At 37.6% G+C, this 19,950-nt stretch overlaps 1 protein-coding gene across 1 annotated transcript in view; it reads right to left on the bottom strand.

The window, feature by feature from the left end:
• The window catches only part of LOC139722504 (regulator of G-protein signaling 11-like), a 64,590-nt gene that overhangs the window by 28,076 nt on the left and 16,564 nt on the right, over positions 1-19,950 (bottom strand). Inside the window, exons 5-6 of the mRNA XM_071633793.1 lie at positions 9,224-9,300; positions 4,939-5,020 (exon numbers count right to left, since the gene is read on the bottom strand). Of these exons, the coding sequence (XP_071489894.1) occupies positions 4,939-5,020; positions 9,224-9,300 (159 nt within the window). The remainder of the gene's footprint in view (positions 1-4,938; positions 5,021-9,223; positions 9,301-19,950) is intronic.

The following is a 19,950-nucleotide window of genomic DNA, read 5'->3' as shown; positions in this document are numbered from 1 at the left end:
ACCGATTCTCCCATCGCATATAAATGTAAACGTTCAGGTCACGTCCGTATGCTTGCAGTACGCTATGTGCATATGTATGAGGTGATCACTATATGCGCTACTGCACAACACATGGAGATTATTGCTAAGTGGGGTCAAGCTTTTGGTGTTGACTTGTGCACTTACGGTAATGTGGAGTTACTGTGCAATATGAACAGGCAGAGCAGATGTGATACTTGATTTAATTTTACCCTTTTTATCATGATTAAAATGTTGTCACTTCACAATAGAGATGCATTTTCGAGCTTAAAGCAGACATTCCTTTTCCATACATGTAACAACTGCTGAGGAAATCTCCAAAATCATTTTGATAATATGGAGATAAGAGATAGTGCTCGAATGTGTGATCGAACAGAGCTCAGGCTCTGTACTGCACAGTGTTGTCAATGCATCGGTACCAAAATTAGACAGCGCCGTCGTTGTTTGAGTTTTTACAGTTACTGTATACGCCAAATATTTTACGAGGTTTTCATTTTCGCAAATTTCGCGAGTCAGGTGCTATTCACGAAATTAATTGACTCTGATCCCGATGTGAATGTGACATACGCGTGTAAACTTCTCCGTTCAGTACAGGACTCCACGATCTTGAATTTAACCACTCACGAAATTGTCGGGAATTCCCAATTCGCAAAAATTTAGACTCACGAAATATATGGCATATACAGTACATGTGCAGTAGGGAGAATATTAAAGACAGCACTCCAGCGGATGTGCCTATTGACACACACAGTAGAGTGAGGGTTGAGTATGGAGCTAATCTAATGTAGTTGAAACTCAAGAAGACTGTGTACTTTCACAGTGACGTATGCACTGCGATGAAATGAGTTTATATTAAAGGGATTGTAGAGTATTAGTTCAGACCCAACTTCAGGTGTCTGACATTTTTCAGTGAGAAAATGAGAATTAAATATGAAAATAATGAAAATGAAATATGAAAGCACATGTAATTCCATGAGGAATTCAACATTTATTTGATAAAGATTGGTTTTGAAATGGCTGAGATATTCAAAACAGAGCAATCCTAATAAAAGGTGTGACCCACTCTTTATTACAACTGTTTTGTTTCACTTTGTTTTGGAATGTCTAAACCATTCCAAAACTGATTTTCATCATTATACACTTTGAACGCCTGTTAGAATGGTATGTATGTATTATTTCATAAGTGGTTTCGTATCTCGCAAAAAGTTAAGAGCCAATTTTCTCATCTCCACCCATACTATACCATCCCTTTAATGTATGATGCAAGAAGCCATTATTTTTTTTCTCTCTCTCTTGATTAGATAGTACAATATGTCATGGCTGCCATTTCAGAAAAAAAAAATATGGTCAGAATAGATAAATAGTGACAAACAAGGGCTATCCATCCCACGAGTGGTAAATGAAACAAGAGACCCGCGGGTCTAGCGCTCACCTGAGTATCGCAAGTTCACCTTTCACGCAGTCACTAATCTAAATTATTCACAGCTCTACCAAAATTTGACGAGGCATTCTCAAGTGGAAGATGAAAATGTACAATAAGGGCCCAATTTTTTCAAGATTCCTTAATTTGGGGGAATTGGGGCCCCCTGGGGCCCTCTGGGTGGGGCATGGTGCCCAGTTTGATAAATTGAGATCCTGACCACCTAGGGATGCTACCTGCCAAGTTTGACAAAAATCCATCATGAGGTTTTCAGGAAGAAGATGAAAATGTACAATTCAGGCCCCCATTTGGACCCTTCCAACCACCCCCCCCCCCCTACCCCCAAGAGGGGCACCCCTGGATCTCCTATGAACAAACTTGAAACTACAGTCATTAATGTACTCACTCATAGTATTATCTCAGCTCTATAACTTCTGATTCTAGAGAAGATTTTTAAAGATTCCTTCATTTGGGGGGTTTGGGCCCCCTGGGGGCCCCCTGGGTGGGGCATGGTGCCCATTTTAACAAATTGAGATCCTAACCCCCTAGGGATGCTACCTGCCAAGTTTGGTGAAAATGGGTCATGGGGTTCTCAAGAAGAAGATAAAAATGTACAATTTAGGCCCCATTAGGACCCCTCCTCACCCCCCCCCCCCCCCCCCCCCGGGTCCCAAGGGGGGCACCCCTGATTCTGCCATGAACAAACTTGAAACTACAGTCATCAATGTGCTAACTCATAGTATTAACCTAGCTCTATCACTTCTGGTTCTAGAGAAGAAGATTTTTGCGGATTCCTTAATTTTGGGGGGTTTGGGCCCCCTGGGGGCCCCCTGGGTGGGTCATGGTGCCCATTTTAACAAATGGAGTTCCTAACCCCCTAGGGATGCTACCTGCCAAGTTTGGTGAAAATGGGTCATGGAGTTCTCAAGAAGAAGATGAAAATGTACAATTTAGGCCCAATTAGAACCCTTCCCCACCCCCCTCCCCTGGGTCCCAAGGGGGGCACCCCTGATTCTGCCATGAACAAACTTGAAACTACAGTCATCAATGTACTAACTCATAGTATTAACTTAGCTCTATCACTTCTGGTTCTAGAGAAGAAGCTTTTTACAGATTCCTTAATTTTGGGGGGTTTGGGCCCCCCTGGGGGCCCCCTGGGTGGGGCATGGTGCCCATTTTAACAAATTGAGTTCCTAACCCCCTAGGGATGCTACCTGCCAAGTTTGATGAAAATCGGTCATGGGGTTTTCAAGAAGAAGATGAAAATGTAAAAAGTTTACGCACGACGGACGACGGACGACGGACGACGGACGACGGACGACGGACGACGGACGACGCACGACGCACGACGCATGACGGACGAAGGGCGATCGCAATAGCTCACTTGAGCCTTTGGCTCAGGTGAGCTAACGCACGACGCACGACGGACGACGGACGACGGACGACGGACGACGGACGACGCACGACGGACGCCGGACGAAGGGCGATCGCAATAGCTCACTTGAGCCTTTGACTCAGGTGAGCTAATAAAATAGTGATCTTGTGTAGCGTATCCCAATGAATAAATGATGGTTGATGGTCATGTAATTACATGAATAGCAGGCATCAGTTGTTGAAAGATCCATTATCTAAAGCAAACATAAGGGGTGGAGGGATGCTGAATTCAAGAGGTAATAGCTGTATGTAGTAGAATTTTGACAGGAGTCACAAGCCTTATACAACATATTTTCAATTCACTCATGAAGAAATGGTGAAATGTGGTGAATTTCAGCACTAACATTAAATTAATTGCTCATTTCATAAGTGAAACTCATTTTGAGATAATGAATCGGATGATGATCAAAGTATATAATGAGGAAATAATTTGCTGACATCCTAATCAAAATAAAACCTCTGAAATTCTGTCCTTGACAAATTTTTGGAAAGCCACCATTTAGGCAGAATAATAGCAGTTGATGTTGTTACATTGTGTCTCCCTTTATTACCTCTGCCAAGGGAGGAGGTTATGTTTTCGTTACCGTTGGTTTGTTTGTTCGTTCGTTCGTTCGTTTGTCTGTGCGCAAAATAACTAAAAAAGTAGATAACGGATTGAAATGAAACTTGCAGGAAAGGTTGAGAATGACACAAGTAACAAACGGTTAACTCTTGGTAGTGATCCGACAATTTTTGGGGAATTTATGAAGGATTTTTTATATTTTGGCAGGTAGGGTCAATGAACTTGGGAGTTCAGGCTGCGCGTATTTGAGGTTTGCATGCGCGCACTAAAGTGCGTGCTCTAGTTTCTGCTAGGGTGAGGCGCGCTGTGCAGCTGAGGGTTTATGACGTAACAAAGGCTTCTACATTGGGAAATGGGGAGACTTTCAGCACACTATTATAAACACTTTCAGCATGCTATAGTGTAAGAACGTATGGCTGGAAATCACTGATATCTCTATGGAAGAACAAGATCAGTGGTGGAAATGAGATGCACGCTTGGCGGAGGTCTGCACTCTCAGAGTGCTTCTCTAGTTTTAGTATTTGATATTATGTAGTAGCTTTCCATCTTTTTATCTTTGTAGCAGAGGAGAGAGAGAGAGAGAGATGATACAGAATTACTTCCACAAGTGTGAAATCATTACAGCAGACATACGATGTATGATGCCACAGTTTGCAGTGTAAAAGTTGTATGGCTACTGAATTTGATAATCTCTTTAGTACAGTAAGCCAATGTAGTCTCATGAACAGAGAAAAATAAAAATAGACTACTTTACCGTTGATATCTGAAATCAATGAGAGGAAAATTAGAGGTAGAAATCTTTGTGTGTTTTAAACCAGTACTTGGGCTGCAACTCATCAAATCTATTGTTACCAGACAAAGATATCACTATTAAGAATTTGATGTAAGAAAGATTTAAGATTTTGAAATATAAAGAAATAGCAAAATAACTATGTAACTATATGAGTACATACACTTTTATATTCCTGTATATGAACATATGAATACATTTTACGTGATGAGGTCTACCATATCAGTGTGTCTCAACCTGTGGGCTGTAATGTTACCAAAAAATGAAAAAAAATATTTGATTTAACTGGACCTCAAAAGATAAAGACTGCAGGAACCAAAGTGTGCCTTGGGTTAGAAATGGTTAAGAGGCAGTGTAATATATGGTGGCAGTTATCTTCAATCAGTAGGAGTCATTTCTTGATGACCGCTAGGTTAGGCAGGCCGTTTGCAAGCCATTGGAATTATATTCCCTTGAAAGGGACAGTAAAATATCCATCTTAATGTCCATACTTCATCACAAAATTGAAATGATTTGCCCTTCGGGAAGGGCAAGTGACTTAATTTCAAATGTCAACATATAACTACATTATTCTGTCATTAAAATGACAATAAAAGCTCCCATAAATGATGTAACTACTGCAGTTATTGTTTTATTTTTTCTATTGCAGATGATGCTGGTGTAGTTGCTTTGTGCATGTGACTTAACATTGCATCTAAGACTGCATACACTCACCGGAGGGTAGTGCACACGCCAAAAGGCTCGTTCCTGCGAGTCTAAGACAAGTCTGTCAGCTTTCTTCCTGTGCTTGGCTAACCTGCAATATTGAGGGAGAAAATGGTTTAGAAGCATTGAAGAAATCAAGAGCAGACTGAGATAAGGTGAGGAGAGAGAGATATGGTCAGAGTTAAGTCAGGATCAAAGGAAGGAGACTGGCAGGGAAAAAGGAGGAAAAATGAGAAATTGCTGGGCAAATATTTGTACGACACCCTTTAATGCAGCGCGGCATCTAGCTGATGGCGGGGTGACAACTGGGGGAGAACACGGTCTGTTTACACTCGGGCTGGGTGTCTGTTTGATCAGTATGAGGCAAAATGGATCCAAAAGAGCAAGAGAGAGAAGGACAAACTGACATAATAGAGCCTCTACCTTCTCCTCCAACTCAACCTGAATATAGTATTAGCATTCTGGACTCTGCTGCCGTCATTTTTGAGAGAATTGAACATCAAAAGTTGCTGGTATTTCGATCCCTACCTTGCAGCTAGTTAAAGCAAATGGAAGGAGAAGCAAGGCACACTATGCACATTGATCTATGCATACACACCAACCTTTTTAACAATCAACTAATGGACTTGAGATTACACTAAAAAAAATCAAGTGAAACTGTTCACTCTTGAAGGAGTGAATAACAGAAAAGAGTGAATTTTTAGTGAAATTGGAGTGAATTTTGAGTGAAAATGACCTTTAGAGTGACCTCAGGGATCACTCCAAAATCTTCGAGTGATCCCTGAAGTCACTCTAAAATGAGTACAAGTGAAAATTTTCCCTCAAAATTCACTCCAATTTCACTCTTTTCTGTCCTTCACTCCTTCAAGAGTGAACATTTTCACTCATTTTTTTTTAGAGAGTACATTGCAACTCCAAAGCTTGTCCTGTAAAAACAATTCCACATACATGTACCATCTCTACATAACGTCTGAAACATAATGGAATTAATGGTTAGAGAAAGAAACAAGAGCGTCAAGAAATAATGCAAACATGTACTTCCTCATCAATTTCTATGTTTAGTTAACTAACTTGTAAGTGCACACACTGTGCTACTTGGTTCTTAATATCCTAAAACTAACTGCAAAGTCCTCTAGCATGTAAAAAATACTAAAATGAAATTCTAGAATAGTGATTTGGTTTTTTAAAATGTGATCAGCTTTGTGTTTGTTTTTGTGTTCATTTCTGTTTGAGAAAGAAGTAAATGATAAGGGAATCAATTTTGCAAATTTGCATGGAAATAAAAAAAAAAATGAACAACTCCAGAACCCAAACATCTCATTATCCCTGGCTGTGAGGTCATAATAGACATTATTGAATAAATCTTGCACCAAATATTTCATGTCCCTTGCCAACTCACAACACAAGTAGTACACACCATACACATGGTATGGGCTTTAATGTGTGTAATTATCCCTCTGCAAAGTTGGAAGAGTTAAAAATATCCATGGTTGTGTTTCCTAATACTTCACATACAGGGTTGCATCAACTGGAGAATTCCTTTTCAATCTTTTTCTGGTCTACATTTCTTCAATACATCTCATACTTTCATGCCCATATAACATATCCTACCAGTGGCAGATCCAGAAGGGGACACAACCGGCGCACACCCCCCCCCCCCCCCCCCCCCCCCCCCATTTTTTTTTTGTTAAAAACAACAGAAATTAAAAAGAATGAATGAAACCGGGAAGTGGCACCAGAAATATTAGTTGTGCCTCCCCCCCCCCTGCCCCCCTTACAGAATTCCTGGATCCGCCCCTGCCTACATTGTGTTTTCCCACCCTGCAATTTGTTGTTTGTTTAACAGCGACCACATTGCAGCGACCTATCTATTCCCTTTTTCAAATCAAATATTCAATTTTCTATCCATTGTTCTCATGTTGTGATGGTTTTTTAATGATTTTTCTTTGTAACAGAGCAGAAAACTATTTATTTCAAACCCTGAACAGAGAAATGATAAATATGCTGACGAGTCTTGAGTGTGCTATAAGTGACAGGGCTCAGTCCCTACAGGTTTCTGAGTAATCTAATGCTGATATGAAATGACCATCAGGGACATGTCCATTAACCTTGACCAGCACGTGTATGGACACTTGTCAGGGCTCTATAGGCACATATGCATCAACCTTGTTGTGGTCATTTGGTCATTTGTTCCCTTTCATCATCTTGATGAATAGACCACTGTGTCCGGCCAATGCAATTTTTTTTTTTTCCAATCGAGTCATCGCTTTTTGCCACCATGGCGACCTTTCTTGTGACCACTCTCCACAGCTGTTCTTTCAGCTTTGCAGCCACTTGATTTACCTTATATTAATGTCATTTCATTTAAACAATGCTTGTTCTCAATTTCAAGTCTACCATTCCTCTTGTACAAGGTTTTCTGTGCAAATCGCAGGACATCATGAATGATCACCTGATAGGTTTCTACAAGCCTGGACACATATTACTGTTGCATAATTACATAACAGATTATGCTTATGTATTCTCTATGTAATTAGCCACCTGATCATTCGATATGCATATCATAGCATAGGCACAGTATTGAAAACAGGAAAACCAATGTAAAGAGTGCTGCTATACACTGCAGACCAAACAAATACGACATGAAGAAAATGATTCATACCAAGAATATATTTCAAAGGCAAACAAGATATTCTGACTCAAATAGAAGAATTGTACATGCAAACACGCTTGACAGAATTTCAGGGAAATTTATATTTTACAATTTTGTTTAAAAATGACATTTTTCTCTTTTGGATGAAAAAATAGATACAAATGAAAGGAAAAATACTAGATGGCAGCTATGTGTACATGTACAGCTCTCTGAAGTACATATCACGCTAGAAATAAACAATGTGTTTGCGATGTGTTTATGTCTTTTCAATATGAATGTTGCCTTTCATAAGAAGTGACACTGACAGCCAAAATCAGGGCAAAATACAGCCTCAAGAATTCAATTTTCAACTTTTCGTGGGAAAGAAATTAGCTTTCAGTTGATTTGATTTTGAAATGCAATATTTAGCAAAAGGCAGTTCAGTGACCTGAATTTTTTGAGTAATACCTGCCTAGGTTAATAATACCTGATTTCTTTGCAAATGGCTTGTTTGCTTGAACAAACAGCGTAACAATGGCAGAAAGGAAACTATACAAGTCAATAAAGTTGTTGTTTTTTTTGCATTTTTGTGCATCAGCTGTAACAGATGCCATATCAATTACAGTTTGACAGAGAGATTCTGTGGGATTTGATTAAAGACCTTGTGTAAGCCACCTGGGCATGATGAGTGACCACCTGTGGTGAATATTTCACCTGATTTATTTTTGTAACTTGGAAAAAAATGGAGTGCTTTCTGCCCTGCCCTACATAAGGCGTGCCAGTGCATGCTATCTAGTGGCACACAGCTTATTTTTGTTTATGTCAAATTTACCAGTAGTTTATGAAATGATGCACTATCTGCAGGACACACATTATTACATCATTTTTATGATATTCTTACACATTGCTTTTAGCACCGATATATATCCAGCGGCGGATCCAGAGGGGGGCGCACCGGGCGCGTGCCCCCTCTTTATTTTTTGGTTAAAATAAAAAAATAGCTAAATAGAAAAAATGGGGGTGCATGGGCCCCCCTTTAATTTTGCAAGTGTAGGCGCCTCCCCTTTATGGAATTCCTTGATCTGCCCCTGATACCGGTATTGCACAACATACTTGCGGTGGTCCCTTTTTCATGATTTTTTATTTTTATTTTTTAGTTGTTGCAAGAGCTGTTTCCCGCATTGACACACACTGGCATAAACTGCATGAAATGGCCTGTTAGCGCATTATGAACGAAGGGTTCACAGGGCTGCCAACACTGGAAACTAGTTGAGAGTGAGACTCCCATAGGCCAATGCTATAATTTAGGAGTCAAAATGAGTGAGATCAATAGAAATGCATACAAATGAAATAAAGTTTTAGAGTGAGAAAGGACCAAAATGCGTGAGTCTCACGCTCAATGCGTGAGAGTTGGCAGCCCTGGGTTCAACGAAGTTGCGCATGCCCATGTGAATTCAGTTGTGTCAAAATTTTGAACATGTTAAACATTTTGTCACACATTTCATGTATTCACCATATTGACCACATCCTCCCACACGTTACCAATGTTTCCCGCGTTGCCATGAAATGATATATGTACCAATGATACATGCCAAGATGTAAACCATGTGTAAACTCAAAGGTATGTAATTGTCGGGATTGCTTATGTGTGTTTAAACCTACCTGAGCTGTTCCTGTGCTTGCATAAGAATAAACTCCCACTTGTGGCCCAGCATTCGCTGCAAATTGTTGTAGGCAGTCTGTACATCAGAGATGGAGGCGGTAGAAAGTGGGAAAAAGAAAAAAAAAAGAAATTGTCAGCTGAGGATACCGTACTTTGAGGTGACATGGTTGACTGATGACGGTCACAGATACAGAAGGATAAATTGGGGTTTTAAAGAACACTTTTTGTTTGGGTGGGTGTTGCAGTTTTAGCTACAGATGTCCTAGAATCATTTCACCTGGTCTTGATTAAGTTGAAAAAGGGGAATTCTCATTCAAGTCAATGACAGCTGATACAGTGTTCTGCATGTTTGCAAACAATCAAATTCTACTGGATATGGCGGTCAAAACAAAACCATTTCAATTAGTAGGTCAGGTTGTCAATCTGCACTAAGGGACATCTTAAAAGGACTCTGGTGCATATGGATTAATGGTCATGGTGCCAAATTTTCTGACCACAATGGTCTTTAATTTCACTAGACATATGTAGACCTGGGAGGCATTTCATGAAGCATTTTGGTCGGATATTTTTCTGACAAACTGTTACAAGCTATTGAAATCCTTGCATCTGATTGGCTGAGAGCCCAATTTGTCCGACAACTTGTCGGACAAAATGTTTCATGAAATGCCCCCCTGGGGGGCGTTTCATGAAGGAACTTGTCGGATAAAATATCTGACAAGTCTCTTTTATCCGACAAGTTTTGAGAAATTCTTTAGTCTAATTGGCTGATTTCTCTGAACTTGTCGGATATAATTGACTTGTCAGACATCTTATCCGACAAGTTACTTCATGAAATGCCCCCCTGAACCACTTTTCCCCCTGCTCTAGAGTTCACATGCATATGAATAAAACAGAGGTAGAAATGTACTTTTCTGAAATGAAGAATAAAATAGAATATGCATTGATACAAACTCCATGCTGTCTTTGAACTAATATACATCTTATTCTTGAACAGCAGACAGTGAGCAATCTCTAAACTTGAACTTGTTCTATCAACAGTCCATACACACAATGAGAGATGATCATTTATCAGCCTTGATACAAAGAAATACAATGTACACAAAAGTAATATGTATGTGTGTATATCTGTGATTATGCATGGTGATGATGCAGGAAAGGATACTGAGAAATACAATTATGAGTTGAACAATTGTATAAAAGTAATATACGTTGATATTTTTTGTCTGGTTAATGATGTATGTGATAATGTATGTTTACTATGAGTTAGTGTCAGTTGCATTCTGTAATATGTCTGTGGTGTACCTGTGATGTATTTGATGTTTATATTGTTGTATAAATGTACAAATGAACAATGTACAAAGAATTTCCACTGTGGACAATAAAGTAGTCAATCAATAAATACATACATACATACATACATACATAATATACAAACATAAAAACTTTGTATGAATGTATGCATAAATGTTGAGGTATATGCACAAACAACTTGTTTTGAGCTAACATCAGAAAATGAGAATTTCATAAATTATAACGTATAATTCATTCTCCAACTAGAGTGGCAGCACCAAATTTAATATAGATGCAAAATTGATTATTTGTATCAAGTACTTTGTTTTTCCTATTTTTGTCCTTTAACACATGTCCGAAATGTGGTGTAATACCTAGAATGTTTTTCCCACAGACCACTTCACTATTAGACTCAGCGGCCAGCGTTACAAGAGTGTCGGAAGGGTAGTCTCAAGTGCACTTGAGCAGAAGCAATTAGTTTGCCAGAACAGTCTGCTCTAAACTATCACTGCAAACTGGGTGATAACATCGGAAATCCCAAAGAGTTTCCATGTGAACAGACTAACTACGAGACTAAATTGAGTGACGTTACCCTACGTGCATACAATACCACTTAATTTGATTCCCTGCCAAACATCTACCAGATCATGGTTTCAATCGTTGAATGGTAATAAAATTGCAGGATGAAATTTTGACGTGCGATTAACCATCTGATCTAGATACTGATCACCACACACCAGACATTGTGATTTCATGAAATATTGTCATTTTTTGTCCTCTGATAGGCATGAAATCTTGTAGTGTCCTATTCAATGTCATCAAGTATATTATATGTCCATATATATGCCTTCGAGAATACTGTAAAACGAGGAATGTTCGTGTGCATTTTAATTTCGCTAATTTCAGGAGAGCCAAGATTCGTAAAATTAAAATGCATGAGAAAGTTTTTGTTTACACTTTATGCATTGAATGTTAGAGGCAACTCGCAAAAATTTCATGACGCGAAAATATTGTGTTTTACAGTAGTCATCGTCGTGTGTCCAGGAGAACAAAGCAAACGCAAATGATGCCTTTGCGTCATTCTCCCAAGGCCCACGACATCATGAAGACATTTGATGGATTATCTGTTTTATAATTTTGCTAGGGACCTCCTCTGGCTATCTTAACCTAAAATGATAGAATAAATCATTCACTCCTTGATTGTGAAATTTACAAAGACTCTGCATAGGACTTAACAGGTTCATGAGGAGCAGAGGGTTAATGAATTGAGTGTGTGGGCAGTTTGTATCATTCTGTGCATAGGATTATATCCCTCTGGACTTTCATTCTTAGTATGGTGTATACTGTATAATAACAATAGTTTCAATTTGTATTGCACCAAATCTATGAAATGAAATGCTCAAGGCACAGTCGAAGATGAAAGAATGAATATGCATGAGAAAGAAATTGGAAAAGTTCAAACATCATGAAACAAATCAGTTTTCAACTCATTCTCATAAATATGTCAATGACTCATTTCTGATGTAAGGTGGCAATGAATTCCACAGTAATGACCCAGCACATGCAAAGCCCCCCCCCCCCCCCCACCCCCAACTTACTACATGCAGGAACCAGAAATACCTCAGGGTCTTCTGACAATAGTGATAGAACAGCATCCTATACATTCACTAATAAAGCATTATATACAGGGGCAGAACACACAATTGAAGACAGACACTAAAATTCTCAATTTAATGCACTGTGTGATTGGTCACTTATGTAAGGACTTCAAAATAGAATTGATGTGGGTGTGTTTTGTAATTTTTGGAGTTGAACCAACTTTATGTTAGGTAAGTTATACAAAAGTGCATTCATAAAATCAAGGTGCTATGATATTTGTATGTGCACTAGTTTAAAAAAAGGGTCGAGTGAAAGTACTTGTGGATAAAGCCAAGGTTTAGCAGATGGTGCCTCACAGATTTGCATACACTCGACATCTGACAAGACATGGGCATTAGATGAATCAAACATAATGCCAAGATTATGACAAGAATCTGAGACTTTTGTGAGAGTATCAGAAATCATGACTGACTTAAAATATCTAAATATGTTTTGCCCAGATGAACGTCTGAACCAAATAATAAATCTCTGATTTTTCATTATTCAATTTAAGAGAATGCAAAGTCAGCCAATCAGCAATACATGTACTAACCTGAAAGAAATTCTTATTTATGCAAGTCTTTAGTTTCACAATATACAATGTGTATAAAAAGACACTTCATATTCTTACACTTCGCAAATTCTATGCATAAAAATCAGTAATATGACTTTTCCATTGTTCATATGTTTTTTTTTTTCAATTTTAGTTGCACAATATGGCAGGAATCATGTCTACATAGAACGTTCAGTATGATGTATAATACAACTACTAGTTATGACAAAGCACACCCCTCCATTAGAATTGGACACACAGTCCACACTCATACAATATTGACATTCTGAAGGTAAAAAGCAAAGTTTCATGTAGCCATGGCAACAGCACTTCAATCAATATTGGTTCCATCTACAGGTTGTTAGAGAAAAAGAGAATAAATGATCAAGCAGAGAATCCAAAGTTGTGATTGTATCCACTTTCAACAACCAAAGGTATTATGCAGTAAGTGACACATCATACAATTTATCCGTGTATAATTATGCATCTCCATAACTTGATTATATTTGTATAAGTTTCCATATGTTTTGTAACCCCTGATGGAGGCACAATGTTGTCTGCTCAGCAGAAGGAATTAAGGCTTGTGTGTTAAAAAAATTGCAAAAGAAAATGATGATGATTGCATCATATAAAGAGCTTTCAAAACAATATCATATTATGTCGAAACCAGAATTCAATCTTAGGATGAGATTTCATGTAACAGCCCTTTTCCAGGAAGGCAATGACATATGCTGTGTATTAGATTCACTCTGACAGAACGTAATAACTGAATTAGTCTCGTAAATGTCATGGTGCTGTATTGAAATCAATTCAAAAGGCAGATCTATGGCGGTCATCACAATGGGTGTGTAGTAGAAAAGTTCAATATTGAGAGTCTTTTTAAATGTAAATTGCACTAGAAGCTACAATTTCATAACAACCTAATGACATTTTTGTTGGATTGAAAAAAAAAAATCACCTTTACAATGAATCAGTGCTCCTAGATGTTTCTGTGATGAAATACAAGTCTGCCAATAAAGACATGCTGACTCGTGAGGATTTTTGAATGCCTTGTTGTTGTTTTTTGTTTTGTTTTGTTGTTGTTGGTGTTTTTTGTTTTTTTTTTGGGGGGGGGGGTCATAGAATGCATTGTAGCTATTCACGGTCCTAGACAAATAAAAAGGAATTGAAGAAAGTGATTGCATTTTTAATATCTTCAGGTCAGACTTTCATAAGCCAAAGAATAGTACAAACACATGCAGTCATATAACCCTTTTGCTCTCAGAAATAATTTATCATCTCAAAATGTCACTGACATACTCATCAGCTTGCTGAATGTAGCATTAAGTCTTTATGTGCCATGGTGGAAACCCCCTGTGTGCCACATTATTCTGAGACACGATGGTAGTCATGCTTTGAGAAAGAATTCTGTTTTTCCAATTTGTATAACTTCTACAAATTTCCGTTAAGTTGGACATAATAGTGAGCAAAATTAAAGAGGAATGCCAAACTCTGCTTTGGTATAGATTGTATGACAAATCTATTTTCAAGTTTTCTTTTGAATGACCAGTTGCTACATTTACTGTAAAGACATGACTTTTGCGCATAAAACCGTGACAGTAACTTAGAATGTGCACGCAAATCTAGTTGGGAAAACCGCTTGTTCGTCAATCACCACAAAGAACGCAAGCCGTATGTGAGACGAACAAAAGCGCGAGAAACGCTTTCATTGTACCGCGGGATTAGCGATTTATCGATCGGTTATGGCGGCTTTGTGTGTTGAGCAGAATATGCGAAGTCGGCACACCGTCGACTGAGTCGGACATGGGAACGTGGCACATAAAGAGTTAAAAGCAACTTGCTGTCTATCTTCCCACACATACGGACGAGAAAAGCAATCCTTTGATGAACATTGCACACTGTATGCCTGATGGCAAGCCTGATATTCTGTGAATCAGGACTTTAAAAAAAAATCAAGGAATGGTTAAATCACCCTGAGTACCATAATAACTATACAAGAAAGATTATGCCTTCCTCAAAAGCAGAGCCAGTGTTTGCCTATTTTGAAGATAATATTTATCATGTTTTATTACATTTATTTCATTTACAACACAAAACATCTACATACACATAAAAACACAGAATCAGTACAATGTTACAACCAAGAAAAGTACTGTCAAATGACAATAAATACTGTGGCTTTTCTGATTTTACCACATTAATACTAAATTTGATGGAAATCAAATGCTTAGTAACATACATTGTAAGTTGTTTTGCTAAACATTTGAAATAGTGAAACCATTAAATTCAATAATTAATTTATTTCCATTAAAAAATTATTCAAAGTGGTACAAGTGTCAATTTGACTTTCATTCAACAGATAAGGATAGTTCATTGAACACGGTATGAATATGTGCACAAATGGTATTATAACAACAACAAAAAAGAAACATTGAACATTTTGTCATGGTAACTAAAAAGAAAAAGTAACTATTGAGAATGTATGGTGCATACAGAACTTGTGAAATGCTGTCAGTACCATCATCCACCTGTTCACATGAGAATGTCAATGGCACATTGGGATGTTGGTCCTGGAAGGGTCAATAAGACTAGATATCATACTGTTGGCAGATTTCACATTAAGGATCTGTACCGTACACCTGTCAATGAGTGCTTACTATTAAGCCTTTCAGCATTGATAACAGTCCTGAGTAATCCAGTGTAAGTATGTGCACCTGTTGCATGTAGCTTTCTACAAATAATCTGCCCGGGGCAAAAATACAACGCAAAAAAAAAAAACAAAAAAAAACTTGACAAATAAGACAATTTCGATTCAACTGATAATCAATTCCCAAGTGGATATTCAGTATATAGAATATGCACTTGTTTATTTTTCTTTTCATTTGTGCGTTAATCAAAGCAAAGAAGTCCTTATTATCACAACTGAATGTCTCTTGTTGATAATCTGGGCCTTACATGTAGTAAATGATAAACGTTCGGTCATGATTAGCTAGTGGCTGGTTTTTTTTTTTCTTCTTCTTCTTCTGTTTTATGCCAAACCTCTCCTCTTACTTGCATTTGAATCTAATTACTGTAAAATGATGAATGTTCACATGCATTTTAATTTCGCAAATTTTGTAAGAGCCTTGATTTGCAAAATCAAAATGCATGTGAAAGTCCTTGTCTACACTTTACACATGCATTGAATGTTAGAGGCAACTCGCAAAAATTTCGTGCCATGAATGAAAAAGGTCGTCAGCTCCAATTCATGAAAATTTCTTGCCGCAAAAGTATCATTTTCTTTACAGCACGATGAGATTGAATGACCAAAAACAAGGAAATATTTGAAGAAAACTTAACCAATTTTTTATCAAAACTAACCTATGATATTTAGATTCATTCTAACCAGTTGAGGATGGACTGATTTTGCTACAACACACATTTCCCATCGACACCTGCCCATATACCCGGGACTCGTCCTCAACGGGTTAAAGTTAACATATTTCATGCATTTCCATATTTAAATGACTTTCCTGATTTCAAGGTCTATTTCATATGGAATAAACCAAGATACACAAATATTTTGTTCATTTTATCTCAGTCAAGGCATATAGGAAGCTCTGTACAATTTACATGGAAAACTTTCAAAGTATGCATGTCCAAATTGAAGAGTGAAGGTGAAAGCAAATGTCAGATAATTTGTGTGTTTACCTCATAGGATCTGGAGATCAGTTCAATGTAAATCTCACGTGAAAATAGAGGGTTTCTATTTTTCTACTGGTTCAAAATTTTCATCAGTCATTCACAGCTAAGTTTATAAGAAGCTGCTCAAATTTATGTCAGCTCTATCACATAAATCTTTATTCTAGGAGTCAATGAGTTAAAAAAGCCATCTTTATCCTTGAGAGGGAGTCCCAGGTAGCACTAATATCTAAACATGTGCAGGTCTGATACACATAGCCTCTCAAATCATTTCCAATGTTAACTCTTGGAGTGCTCCAGGACCATAAATCATTTTTTAATCTTTTTTTATTCATCCTCCCATACTTGATGGCACATTTTACGACACCATCTTCCATCCAGTGATTAATGCCAAAGAAGCCAGAAAGGTAATAGGTAACCTAGATGCAGGTTTGCCTCATCAAAATGGATTTCTTTTTTTTTGTACCGGTACTCATAAAAGATACGGAGTAACAGCTGTACAATCATCGTACAATGGGGGTAGTGATCTTCTGGATTGCACATTGCAGAAGTCCATGGTTCAAGCCCCACCATAATACCTGCAGTGAGTAATAAATATCTCAGTAGTTTTCAATTCTGAATAACTCAAAGTTCATCATTCAAATGTTTAAATGGGTACCTGGTAAGAAACCAAATATTAATTCAGAGAGATTTAGTTCATATAGTGGTATAATGACCCACTTTAAATAAAATAATACAAAGGAGAGAAATTTTAAAACACACTTTTATTGCACATTTGATTCTATTGAATGATGTAAAATGCTTTTTGAGTTCCAACGTGTGATGGAAAGGCAAAGAACAGAAAATGACTGCTACTCTAATATGCTGTCATTTTTAGTTTTCATCTGGTCAAACTCCATGCAGTCAGTGTGACTATTAAATCAATCTACCGAATCTGATTCTCAAATATATCTTAGCAACAATTTTCATCCTTTTTTGGGTAAGAAATGCTGTGGGATTCTCACATCAATTATTGAACTTCCTCATACACATCTATCGGATATAGTTCTTTGTGTTCTAGCCGCGGAAAAGTATGTTTCAAATAAAGGGGAATGAATCCAAAATATACACAAGGATTGAGTGAATGCAGCAACAAGACATCAGCAATTAACGTTTGAGGAAAAGTGGAAAATTTCAAGTTTCAGTGCCATCACGCATTGCTAGATGACTACAACTGTGACAGATCATGATGTCACAATTTGAAAACAATATAAAGAAAAGAAAGAGAATTCCACAAAATATCATTTTTTATTGAAAGTACACATTCCCTTGACTTGGTACTGACAAATGTTACAAATGTAATATTATTCTTCCTGCTTTCTGAAAGCTCAGGTAAGTCTAGTATAGTGCTCTTTCACTATACTAGAAAAGGGAGAAAATGTTGAATTGTACACTGCAAAAAGTCCGGTGTTAAATAGTGAACACCGAGCTGGTGTTAAATTTTCGGTGCTCATTTAGGGTGTTAAATTAACACCTCTGGGTGTCATTTTCAAATTTTAAACTGTTTTTTGAAGAGTTTCTTAGTAACTGCACTTCTTGTTGATTTTTAATTTAAACAAGACGATCAAGAATTCTACATTAAAATACTAGATTTTTGAAAAAATGTGAAAATAAATTTACACCAAAGTAACACCAGCTGGTGTGGTCTCTTATTGAAGCTGGACGGGTGTTAAACCATTGATATTAACACCAACAAATATCAAATCAACACCATGTGGTGTCATTTTTGAATAAACACCAGTACAGTGTCAAAATAACACCAGGTACAGTGTCAAATTAACACCACGAAGTGTTTGGTGAACACTTTTCAACACCATCACAGTGCATTTTTAACACCTGTGGGTGTGGTCCTTTACTGAAGTTTGATCGGTGTTAGATTTAACACCCATGGTGTTAAATCTAACACCGACGTTTTTACAGTGTATTATTCCTTATTGTTTATTATGTTTCATCAAGAGCTGTCTTCTCATCCAGTGGTGGCTTCACCAAAACTTTGCAAATTCATAACTTTTAAATGTTTGTCTGATTTTCCTCAAACTTTTGAACCATGAACCTCATGTTTGAGACATGCATGTGTATAGTCAACTAGGCCAATATTCTTCCATCACAAGCACTAGTGCCGGTTCCTGATGTGCACAAGAACAAAAAACAACAAACAAACCAACAACTACTACTGATTCCCATTGTGCCTTTTCAAAAGATAGTAATGTGTTGTGAAGACAAGTCAAAAAATCGTTGATCAGCATTAACCCTTTATATGTCAAAAAAATTCAGCTTAACTTGCCATTTTGAGCTTAGAAGCATTTAGAAATCCTACCAAACTTGACCTCATGCTAAAGACAGCATGGTTACTCAGATGTAAGAAGGCAGGCTATGGTGATACAATACAGAGTAGGGGCAGTCAGTAATTTCTGTTCATTTATAATCAGTTTTTAAACATCTGTCCCAGTAGATCACCACAGTGATGACTTCACTTACAGTCTCTTGTTATAGCATGGGTTGGAACCAGGTGCGAGCATTGTTAGCAAAAATTAGTGTTCACATGTATTCGGGCCAGGTGAGGTTGTTTACCAGTTTCCATGGCAATGAATGGCTATGACATCACGCTTTGGCAAAATAAGTTGGATAGGTTATTTTAAAGCAAGAAATCAATACTGATTTGACTTTATAATAACCATAGAGAGCATCAATTCAGTTTTCATTTTCAATCAAAAATTAGGGGTATTTGTCAATGCACAAAAGGATATGCCATAGTCCTATACGGCACTTGTTGAGAACCAAAAAGGCATTGTACTTGCATAAAGCCAATTGCAACCCTTGTGTTTCTACACTTATCTCATTTGCTATTATATGATTAATAGTTGAATATTGTTATTATTAGAAATTTCATTTGGCACTACAGAAATTCTCAAGAACTTACATTGATTGGCTGTTAGGAAACTGAATGTACCACCCTCCAAATACATGCCAAACATAATGGGAGTGAATAATTATGATATTTCTGTGAAAGAAAATTTTGGGATGAAACGTAAAAAATCAACCAACATGTTCATTAAGCAGGTTTGTCTCAGCAATTTTATATATTGCAGGATAAAAGAAAGGAAAAAATGCATAAATTGGTTAGTTTCAGCTTGACAGCAAAGTCTAGCAAGGACTGTGAATCTACAAATGTGGTGCCAAATAGACTACTGCCTCAATCCTAGCTCTCTATACCATGACACCATGTTTGATAACAAAACTTGACGGTGCGTGTAGTGATGGGTGCACTTTGGGTATTAAACAAAATGGGACTATAAAAAACAGCCACATCAGGCCTATGATTTCATTTCATTAGCGTGCTGCTAACGAGTAACAAAAGAAGGCTTGTCGGTGGTCAGGGACAACCAAGCTGTTTAATTGAGTATGATGCCCTTCACGGGTTCGTTTCTATGGTTCCTCACAAAAACACCAATGACTCACACTCTTCGTTACGATGTTCATCATCACACTACATCTTCTATCAGACTACATTGAATATTTGAAAAA

The sequence above is a fragment of the Diadema antillarum genome, unplaced genomic scaffold, assembly GCF_040938485.1.
Source record: "Diadema antillarum isolate AM-2024a unplaced genomic scaffold, OU_Dant_1.0 scf00000166, whole genome shotgun sequence".
Taxonomy (NCBI): Eukaryota; Metazoa; Echinodermata; class Echinoidea; order Diadematoida; family Diadematidae; genus Diadema; species Diadema antillarum.
This window is presented reverse-complemented; position numbering and strand designations above follow the sequence as displayed.